Below are 12,114 nucleotides of genomic sequence, written 5' to 3' on the forward strand. Positions count from 1 at the left end.
CATTTGTATCAGTATATTTAATTTATTTGTCTACTCTGAACCTTTGCAACGCAACCCCTGACCTTTGTTTTTTATTTTGACAGAGAAAAGTTCAATTAAAAGGATCATTTAGGAAATTTTGACCAAGATTTATAAACTTCTTGTTTGGAGACACATTTTACCTGATATACATCTCTGTAAAAGATAGGAGTAGTTATGATAGCAGGCATTGTTCTCACAACAGAGTAGAGAAATTCAACTCACTGTGGTTGAGTTTGTGTTGGTTTATTCATCCACTTCACGGTACTTGTGCGGTCTTGGTGGCTGGTTTTGCACACCAATCCATAAATATTATCTGCACCTTCTGTGGAAAACAAAAAGGGTGTAGATATGGGTAAAAAAATATAGGTTGATGATGTAAATCCTTCATTGCTACGTGGAATGAACAGTCATGTTTACTCCTCCATGACGCATTTTGTGAATCTTGAGCAATACAGAGAAAGTGATTAAAAAACAAGTCATCGTTGATGACACAGTCCCCACTTGTTAATGGGTACTTTGATTACATGTCCTAAGAGTAATTAATTAGGTCTGTGATAAAAATACTTTGATACAGATGGCGCTCAATGGCCAAGAATGAGTTCCATGGTGATGAAAACATAAAACCAATGTAGGCCACCATCCTAAAGTTCATAAAATGAGTCAACTAGGAATTAATCAACAGGATGTTGCAAAACATTTTTGCATACGATTCTAACACTTGACAGATTATCACTGGTACCATATTTCATAAAGTTTGATGCAGTATTTACAACACTATGAGATCAACATCTGTAGCAAGTTTCATCACATTTGACGTTGTATTAATTTGTGGCTATATCACCCTAATTAGGAAAGTTCATTACTTATGCAATTACAAATTAATTAAAATGACACTGATAAATGTCTTTTTCAATGTTAAAGCAATGTGACCTTAACATCAGTTAACATCTGTATAAAGTTTCATGAATTTGATGCAGTACGTATTTCTTGACATATCAGCCTACATACGAAACTTCAATAATTGACATGTTGCTGCTACATGACGTGAAACAAATTGACGAGCATATGTATGAAATAGGTCAATGTCCTTGTACCAACTTTGAATGATACTGGTGGAAATATGTCTGAGTTATGGCTCTGTACATCTGAAAATTGTAACAAAATCACCGCCATGCAGCGATATCTGATCTTACTGTTTAAAAAATCAACATGTATATGTATGACGTAAGTCAATGTACATGTACCAACTTTGAATAAGATCAGTTGAGACTTGCCAGAGTTATGGCTCTCGATATGAAACAACCATAACAAAATTGCTACCATGTGGCCATATTGGACCATCTCGTGAAACCAATCGACATACATATGTATAAATAAGTCAATGTCCTTGTACCAACTTTGAATAAATTTGCTTGATACATGTCTGAGTTATGGTTCCAGACATGAAAAAATTGGAAAAAAATGGCCACACGGCGGCCTGTATCATAAAACAAATCAATGTGCATATGTATGACATAGGTCAATGTCCTTGTACTAAGTTTGAATAAAATCGGTGAATAAAATTAGTTGAGACATGCCCAAGTTTTGGCTAAGGACACGAAAAAATTGTAACAAAATGGCTGCCATGCAGCCATATTGGATCATATCAAGAAACAAATTGACATACATATGTATGTATGACATAGGTTAATGTCCTTGTACCAACTTTGAATAAAATCGGTTAAGATATGCCTTTGAGTATTATGGCCCTCGACAAGAAAAAATCGTAACAAAATGGCCGAAAGGCAGCTATATTGGATCGTATCACATAACAAATTGACATGCATATGTATGACATTAGTCAATCTCCTTGTACCAACTTTGAATAAAATCCGTTGAAACATGTCTGAGTTATTGCTCTGTACATGAAAACATCGTAATAAAATGGCTGCCTAGCGGCCATATTGGATTGTATCACATAACAAATCGACGTACATATGTAAGACATAGGTCAATGTCCTTGTACCAACTTTGAATAAAATCGGTTGAGATATGCCTGAGTTATGCCTCTGCATATGAAAAAATCGTAACAAAATGGCCACACAGTAGCCATATTGGATCGTATCACAAAACAAATTGACATGCATATCTATGACATTGGTCAATGTCCTTGTACCAACTTTGAATAAAATCGGTTAAACATGTCTGAGTTATGGCACTGTATATGAAAATATTGTAATAAAATGGCCGCCTGGCGGCCATATTGGATCGTATCACAAAACAAATTGATGTGCATATCTATGACATTGGTCAATGTCCTTGTACCAACTTTGAATAAAATTGGTTGCAACATGTCTGAGATCTGGCTCTGTACATGAAAAAATCGTAATAAAATGGCCGCCTGGCGGCCATATTGGATCTTATCACAAAACAAATTGATGTGCATATCTATGACATTGATCAATGTCCTTGTACCAACTTTGAATAAAATCGGTTGAAACATGTCTGAGTTATGGCTCTGTACATGAAAAAATCGTAATAAAATGGCTGCCTGGCGGCCATATTGGATCGTATCACAAAACAAAATGACGTGCATATCTATGACATTGGTCAATGTCCTTGTACCAACTTTGAATAAAATCGGTTAAACATGTCTGAGTTATGGCACTGTATATGAAAATATTGTAATAAAATGGCCGCCTGGCGGCCATATTGGATCGTATCACAAAACAAATTAATGTGCATATCTATGACATTGGTCAATGTCCTTGTACCAACTTTGAATAAAATCGGTTGCAACATGTCTGAGATCTGGCTCTGTACATGAAAAAATCGTAATAAAATGGCCGCCTGGCGGCCATATTGGATCTTATCACAAAACAAATTGATGTGCATATCTATGACATTGATCAATGTCCTTGTACCAACTTTGAATAAAATTGGTTGAAACATGTCTGAGTTATGGCTCTGTACATGAAAAAATCGTAATAAAATGGCTGCCTGGCGGCCATATTGGATCGTATCACAAAACAAAATGACGTGCATATCTATGACATTGGTCAATGTCCGTGTACCAACTTTGAATAAAATCGGTTGAAACATGTCTGAGCTATTGCTCTGTACATGAAAAATTCGTAATAAAATGGCCGCCTGGCGGCCATATTGGATCGTATCACAAAACAAATCGACGTGCATCTGTATGACATATGAAGTAATCCTTGTACCAAGTTTGAATGAAATCGCTTCTTGCATCTCTGAGATATCTGCGTGAACGGACGGACGCACGCACGGACGCACACACGCACGCACGGACGCACACACGCACGGACATGACCAAACCTATAAGTCCCCCCGGACGGTGTCCGTGGGGACTAAAATAAACACAACATACAACAGACAACAAACATCATAGTGTCATATCTTGCATGTTTTCCAGATAATACCTTCATCTGATTGTAAAAAATTAGTTTTGTTTGGATTACATTTTCAGAGATTTTATCAAATGTACACAGAATTTATATGTCAGATATATAATAGAAGTCGATGAATAACTGCAAATTTTTGTGTGCTGGTCACATAACAGATGATACTCTAGAACTGCACATGAAGATTTCATTGAGGTACAAATGATGGAGATCCATGACTTACCATGATCATTCTTGGTGACAAAATCACCTGGGAAGAATTCCAACTCATCCAGTTGATGTGTTGGAAACAACTCTGACGAAGAAATCCCCTTCTCTACATTTCCATCCTGCCAATGGAATAGAAGATTCACACGTTACATCAATAGACTCCGAGGGCAGATGATGCCAATTTATTCAGATGTACACATGTCTATACATTTCCTACATAGGTGATGAAAGTTGGTTCTTTTCCCTCAATGGTAAGCAGACAGCATAACTGCATACTTGAATGTGTACAGGGGGTCTATGAGCAACACGATCATGAGTACAAATTCTTTCAGAATCCTACTACCGTCACATGATAGTATGGTTATATCTTGTAATGTTCTTTCATTTCAAAACCTTGTTCATACCTTTAGTGTTCACATCCTTAAATCAACATTGTATCAACTAGCATGAAGACACTTAATTTTTCATTTCATTATACATTAACTTTCACTAATGTGCAGAGAGGCTGATAACGCATTTTGACGAATGTTCATTCATAACTAGCCGAGGACATGGCGAAAGGACAGAACTTGGTGTCATCTGGAGAGAATGTTAGTCTGTGGTCAAAATGATTGATGTGAAAACAGCAGCAATTAAAAACATGACATGACTAAACTAAGGATGCATTTTTGGACTTACTGTAAACCGTGCAGCAACATGTAATGTAGATGGATATGAGCAGTTTACCAAGAATTTTATAGGAACTGTTAGGGGAAAGTTGAGAAACTATACAACAATTGATTGGTTTTGATAAAACAAAGACATCAAGAGTATCAAACTTTCCTTGGTTTTGTTGTAACAAAGACAGTGCAATGTACTCACCTGCCATTTGACGTCAACTTTTGTTTCAGTGTACGTTACTTCCACACACACTTTGTCACCGACTTCACAGAACTCCGGCGGTGGTGGCGCTTTCTTTTTCTTGTTGGCGGCCATCCTCCTCTGGAATTTATGCTTTGGCAGAATGCTAGACACGATCTTCCTGCGATGTGTTCCTGAGTCTTGAGACGAGGCCCTGGAGTTGACAGACCCTGCCTGACTACCATCGTCATCATCATCCTCCTCTTCCTCCTCCTCATCACTGTCTTCATCACTTTCATCACTTGATGAGCTCTCCTCTGCTTTGTCCACTGTTGTCTCTGCATCACCTCGACTGGCATGCCTCTCCCTCTGATGTCTAGACTGCCGACTACCTTTCTGTAAACTGTTGATGGCATCGTTTGCCACTTCTAGTTCTTGTTTCGCTTTGTTGCAAGTTTCATTCAGGTGGTGCATTAATCTCCCGGTAAGCGATACCAAATGTTTGGTCGTCTTGACCTCCCCGGATAGTTTCTCATTCATGGAAATCAACTTGTCCACTTTCCTATTGGCGTCGTTTTCCGAGATGGACAGGCCACCGACCTGGAAGGCCAGCTTGGTGGCTCTGTCCAGGATACCATCGGTCTCCGAGGACATTTCAGACAAAAGCTGTTCATGGAACTTCTCTAGGGACTCCAAGTCTTCTTTCATTTGATGGGCTGGATAATTGGATATTTTTTGATCACAGAGTGTTTTCACTCTGGCTATGGTCTCTTGGATCTGTCTGGAAATGTTGATAGGAAGCTGAGACATTCCTTTGAAGTCCTCTGTGCCATTACTGGTTTCACAAGCACCTGTCACTGCCCCATTCGTTGCACCTGTCATCGAACCTTCCTTCTCTGACACAGCTGGCTGCAAATCATTCTCCAAGAAGTGATTTTCAAAGACTGTGCAGTTCTCAGAGTTTTGCTCTTCCGAACATTGTCCATCACCCCTACACTGCTGCTCCGTGTGTTGTCCGTCACCCCTACATAGCCTGCTTTCAGAGTCTCCAACCTGGCCAATCTCAGGTGCCTCCAGATCCTCAGTCACACAATCCTGAGACACAAGACACTCTTGTTTCACACTGTCTTTGTCCCAGCTGATTTCAGGATCAGCTCTTCCGTTGGTAAGTTCAAAACTATTTTGTGGTTTGACACACGGCTCAGATTCAACACTTTCATCACCATTATTTTGAAGTTTAGCAACTGCTTCTAAAAATGGGGGGTTCGTATTTTCAGTTGGAGTTTGTGGTCTCTGATAGCAGTACACAGACCCTAATGCCACAGGATTTGGATATTTCATGTCCCCTGGCTGGACAAGGTACAACCCTTTGTCTCCTATTTGGATGCTGGCTGGGACGAAGTAATTCAGTGGGTGAACACTGGAAAAAACAAAACAAAACACAGAACAGGTTAGTGATCATATACGTGTTGATCAGAGTTCTCCACGGGATGTCGGGGTGGTTTGAGGGGTGGGCCACCCCTCTGTTTTTTTGAGCAATCCATTCATATGTTAATTCGCATACAAAAGAATACATTTTCACAACAACAGAATATGAAAATGATACATTGCTATGTAAAAAATCACCCATCTCATTTTACAAGCTTTTGAGAACACTGCTGATGACTTCAACTTTTGCAAGTTTGAATGGAGAGTGAATGTAAAGACGAGACGTTGAAAGTTAATATCACTAAACTCAATCTTACATAGTTGCATATTAGCGCCTCTTTGAAAGTGACAGAGGTTGACGGAAAACAACTACACAGTACACTATGTGTCACTTTCTTGGTTACCAGTGCGACAGTATCATGGATCATTCAGTTTCCTTTCAACATAAAACGTAGATATGATATGGTGTGAGACCTTCAAATCATATATCTGATGCTGATGTATTATTAATAAAGATATTAAAGCACTGTTCCAATACATCAGTTTTTCAAACTCTTATCATCTGTATGAACTGTACCTGTGTAGAAAGGGCAACTGCGAGTGCAGCCTAAGGCTTGAATTTTGTGTTGAGACTTACTTTTGAAGTTGATCTCCGCTGACTTTTTTGTCAGGAGGCTCTACATTTGTTGTGTCGTCAGCATCACCTGAATAGCCTCGGGTTTGCCAGTGGACATCAAGACCGTCAACACTGACCTGAAACGAGTTACAAAGTACATGAGATACTCTGAACAGCCAATGGTTTGCCATTTAACCCTTTGACCGCCAAAGTCAATTTTCGTCACCCTTATAAAATATACCTAAGTTAGATTTTGTCAGATTTTTGCCAAAATTTTGATAAAAAACTGTGGCCAATGAAATGTTGTGTTCATTTGGTCAAAAATTATCAGAAAAATTACAGAAAAGTTCATAAAAATTGGTAAAATGTTGCATTGAAATTTGGGTGGGAAAAAATACAGCACTCAAAGGGTTAACACCAGGACTGTCAACATTGACCTGCAACCTGTGACACAGAAAATGTGATACTATAAAGGATGTATGCCCTCTAAGCATTATTATATCCCTTCCAATGAGATTGAATTGTATATAGAAGACCTACTCTCACAAAAAGTATTTTTTCTGTAATTGTACAAAACTCTTGGGCTAGAGAATATACATGAAATACGTTCAGAATAGGGTGTCACCATTGTTTATTGTAATGTTAAGAAAATTCTACATCCAGGGTTAAATAATCTTCCATATTTATACAGTTTGGACAATTGTTTTCGTATGGGATAAATGTAAATTTACTGTTTCAGAATATATTCTATTATAAACAATAAAGCATTGTCTTGTTGTACAAACAATGTGTGCAGAAAAGTGAAGATTTTAGTCATTTTTTGCAGCCTTGAGGAATAATTGTTGGCAAGTCAAAAACACTGTTATTACAAAAATTTGAAAAAAAAACACCGTCTGGTTGATTGTGTTAGTAACCCTGGATCGAGAATCCGTGACTGTAGTGCACATCTACAGGAATTCACATATGGAGTGTGAATTCCTGGCAATCATGTACATTGTGCCATCAGTACACTGTTGGTTGCACATTCCAGATGAGACAACATCAGTCATTGGTCATATCACCATGCTGTACAACTTCATGTGTCATGTTTAACAGTACACTGAACACTAGCAGAAAAAAAATCCATGTATGCCTTACTCACCTCTTCTACGACGACTTTGAAATTTTTCCGGTTGCTAAGCACAGGCTGTTGTCCTGACAACCACTCAGCTGCCTTGAAGACTCTTCCAGGGCCTTTCAGGATCTGACCAGGATAGAAAGAGTCCCGGTAGAAGACACATTCCTATGGCAGTATCAAGAAATGAGAACAAAGTTAGAGGCAGCTAAAAACATCTTATGATCAGTAAACAAATTTTGGTTTTTAGTTACTGCTTTTCTTCTGCTATCACCTCTCTACACTGGCCTTATGGGCCACCGTACCTCTCACAAATACATCCAACTACGGTAAAAGATTGTGTTGAAAGCTAATGTTGCACTACAGTCAACAGGCTTGTACAACATCTAGGCCTGTACTGGAATAGTTACAAACGACTTAGCAACTCCTTGATGTATATAACAGTGAATTTTTCCTTATCTCCTTATTGATCACGATTAATATGATATCTGAATGTAATGGTGAAAGGTATACTGTCACCTGTTCCAATTTTGCCACAGTTAACATGGAAAGAGAAAATCTAACCAATCAAAGATTTTAAGCGGGAGGCTGCTTTTTAAAAACAGCACCCTCACATGGGCATTTTGAATACCAAGGAATGCCCCTTTGACCATATATGGGCATATTAGGATTACTGGTGACTCTATACCTTTAACGTTACTTACAGGATCTCTGAAACCATACACCTCTGTGAGTTTACTGGCGTCTTCACCAGTTATTGCACATCTGGAAAAAATTAAAGAATATTTTATTTCATCATAAAATAATCCAAATATGTAAACATTCAAAGACCTAGTTGAAAAGTGTTTAGTTTTGTACCTCAATGCGTGAAATAATGTTGTTCCAACAGGTACAGATCTATATATACTGCAACCTCTATCAATTTCATAAACCTGAAGTCATTTGAGCAATGAAGAATTTTACATGGAAAACATGCACAACATGTTCAATTACACCAAACCGTCTCAGGTGATAGTGCTACAAAAAGGGGAAATACTTAGAACAGTTGAGGGAAAGATGAATAAGCAGGACAACAACTGTTGTTTAGTAACTTTTGTTACAAATATGGGAAGAAAATATCAAGAAGACATGTTTATACAGGTACCACCCCTTATCTACTCTACTGCCTCCATGAAAAAACCAGGCTATGATGGAGAACTAATTTATGTTCAAAGATTTTGGAAATTGCAGCATATCAAAGCCACTTTTTACAAAATCAAATGACCTCACATTTATTCTATGGTGACTTAATAATTTCCAGGGTTCTCCACAAGGGGAATTTTAGGGTTGAGCCACCCCTCTGTTTAAGAGCAATCTATTCATATGTTTTCCTGAGCTTACACATTTCTGTCGAGGGTGGTACCGAGAAAAATTTTATAGGGCCTTCACAAGTTGGTGTTTTCCGCACTATCTCTTGGTATGTCAGCACAATCATACCAAAGGACAACAGAAATGGTAGAGGGTTCAAAAACTATTCACCTATGTATCAGAATATGTGTTTCTGGACACAAGATGACCAGCTTTGCTCAACCCTGATTTCAATGCTATCAGAGACAGAAATTTGCATTTGCAATGAACAAACAAACAAACAAGCATTGCCATGCTAAAAGTAGTATTGGAAGGGTTTCATTCCATGCCATAAACGATAGCAACTCCAAAACAACCTCAAGAAATTCGATGTTACACTTTTGAAAATTATGTTCTTTGAAGATCACATGCGATTGGTATTATTCAAATTCTACTTGCAAAATCAGGCTTGACTTGTATCCATAAAATTCAATGCACCTTTAATCATGAATAAACCAATTTCCTAACAAAAATTACTACCGGTACTATACAGATTTCTCATAATTTATTCATAAACACATATGGTGTATTCTGCATGCACGGATACCACAGAATTTATATACAAACACAATGAACATATTTAACATATTGATAATCTCACCTGGCTCCGTTTTTGAACTTGACAACAATTCTCAGGTAGGTTTCCCTGACAACACCAAGCCATGACGACATTGTAACATGGACCTCTGGAGCGAACACCTGAGAATTATCAATGGATAAATAAAATGTATAAATGTTTAGTGTATAAAGCAAATCATACCAAGTTTCTCACTTCTTCACACATTATTTTATCCAAGGTTATGTAATCAGCATTAAAATTTGACTATGATATCGTTTTATACAGAACATTCCTGCATCAAGATAATCAACGATGGCTGCCGTGGCAAATTGCTCCGCTATTGTGATGAACCAACATAAAATGAGAATTGAATTATAAGGGTTAATAATTATTTATCTATTCCACAGTTCCATATTTTTAGTTTGTAAAATATGTATATGGGGTCTTCCAAAGAAAGCACTTTCATTGGGAGAATTTTCAGACAATTATATCTGGTTTAAACCTTAGAGGAATCTGGTCATGTCAATCTTTTGTATATTGAAATTTACAACACCAGGCAACTTGTACACATAATCCAATAATCATTAATTTAATGAAATGAATTTGAATTTTATTACTCGGAATCTGAATGCATCCATAAATAGATTTTTTAGGCATGGAGCAAGAACAGTAATACATAAATAATAGAATTTTTTGAAAACTACTTTTACAAAATAAGAGATATGGTATATTCCGTGAAATAAGCTTTGAAGACTTTTTCAGTAACTGCTGTGTACCCTATTACATATGAAATAATCTGTTGGCTTATGTTTATACTGGAAATGAAATATTGTTTTACTGCACTTTTTACAAAATATTGATTTTTTTTGTGTAATCACTGACACCACTTTACAGCTTTATTTGAGATCTCCCATAGATACACTGGTACAGTGATTACTGTTGGTATTCACTTGTATGTTTGCTACGCTGGAATGTTCATTATCATCTGAATTGTTTGCCTAATCAATTTAACAATATCCGCGTCTTTCACAAGCAAAACGTGGTACTTTATGCTGGTAGACGGAAGCAATATCGTCCTTTTGATTATGTTGTCAACTTTATAACTAATTATGATAAAGAAAGAGTGTTTTGAAAATTTTATTGTCTCTTTTGATTCCAACAAAAGGACATCAATATCTAGAATATTTTAATATTTTAGGAAGTTTTACAGGTTAGCATGACAGCTACTGCATTTTCAAACTTTTCTGTACCTGTAACCTGAAATGAAATATGTATTACATAACAAAATTTTAATGAGACAAATGAAAACAATTTTTTTTTCTACACTTTGGCAATTGGAAATAAATTTGCTATGATTCATGATTTTCATGCATTGTAAGATAGGGGTGACAGAATAGAAGACTTTGTATCAATGTCGGATGATACTATACCACTCTGAGAATGTCATTTTAAATTTGTATTTGTGGAGAAGCAAAGTCAACTTTGTTTTATTTTATGGTATTGAGTTGGAAGGACACAGACATAAATCACTGTCGACAAAAAGTAATTACACACAAATAATGAAATCACAAAAATTCAATTTCGAAACTATTGCATCTCGGAAAATACATAATGACGTAAGATTTAGCAGGTCTGTTCTGGGCATACCAGCAGATGTTGTCAACATCTGTGTATGTATCATATACCGTTAAATTTATTTACATACAAAATTTCACTTGTCGTGAACATTTGTGTATTTATATGCTTATTTTGGTTTTCCTTTCCTTTCTTGATATTGGACGACTTTAAAAATCAGATAAAATTTCAAAACATCTGTAATGCACTGATGCAGACTGCATCTGTATTGAACATCTAAGAAGTAAAATAACAGCTGTCTTGAATGTCATTTTGATATCACAACTATAGTAATCTCAATTCAAGCATTTCATTGAAAGTCATGAACACAAAATTATACATGTAATCTGTGCTGCTAAGATGGTGACATTTTATGACCCTGAAATCATTTTAAATCATGAAACACAGAACACTGCAGGGCTGGAAATATAGACATGCACACTGCACTATCCATGTCCATCTTGCCTTGGTACGAGTTTGTCAGAACAATGAGCACTCTGTGCTGTGTTGAAAATAATACAGCACATATTCTTATCTTACCTAGTAGTAAACATTAAGTTATGCAGTACACTAGGTCATTTCATTATTTTTTATTTCACATCAAAATAAACTGACTGACTGACTGACTGACTAACTGACTATGAGATCAGCAAAAGGTCTCAAAATACAGGTGATACCATGTGTCATTCCTGATGAAGAAGTCTTGTGAAATGTGATACTCTATTAGCACATCTTGCTTAAAAGTAATATTACCAGCACCCCTCATTTCATGGGCTACACTCCATGAATCCAAAAAGATGCCCTGCATTGAATGACAGGGAGGACTACTCTCAGATATCTTCTTGATAAACTACTGGTGTAACTGGCCATTTTGTGCTGGTAATGAGAAGCCCGCGCATGCAGATGTCGAACCTGACAAGAA

The 12,114-nt window shown here is 36.9% G+C and overlaps 1 protein-coding gene across 1 annotated transcript in view; it reads right to left on the reverse strand.

The window, feature by feature from the left end:
• Positions 1 to 12,114, reverse strand: part of LOC139151511 ((E3-independent) E2 ubiquitin-conjugating enzyme UBE2O-like) — a 56,689-nt gene that overhangs the window by 40,022 nt on the left and 4,553 nt on the right. Inside the window, exons 3-9 of the mRNA XM_070724396.1 lie at positions 9,621 to 9,718; positions 8,338 to 8,398; positions 7,661 to 7,801; positions 6,541 to 6,656; positions 4,497 to 5,895; positions 3,649 to 3,754; positions 244 to 343 (exon numbers count right to left, since the gene is read on the reverse strand). Coding sequence (XP_070580497.1) covers positions 244 to 343; positions 3,649 to 3,754; positions 4,497 to 5,895; positions 6,541 to 6,656; positions 7,661 to 7,801; positions 8,338 to 8,398; positions 9,621 to 9,718 — 2,021 coding nt within the window. The remainder of the gene's footprint in view (positions 1 to 243; positions 344 to 3,648; positions 3,755 to 4,496; positions 5,896 to 6,540; positions 6,657 to 7,660; positions 7,802 to 8,337; positions 8,399 to 9,620; positions 9,719 to 12,114) is intronic.

The sequence above is a fragment of the Ptychodera flava genome, chromosome 15 (assembly GCF_041260155.1).
Source record: "Ptychodera flava strain L36383 chromosome 15, AS_Pfla_20210202, whole genome shotgun sequence".
In the NCBI taxonomy this organism is placed as follows: Eukaryota; Metazoa; Hemichordata; class Enteropneusta; family Ptychoderidae; genus Ptychodera; species Ptychodera flava.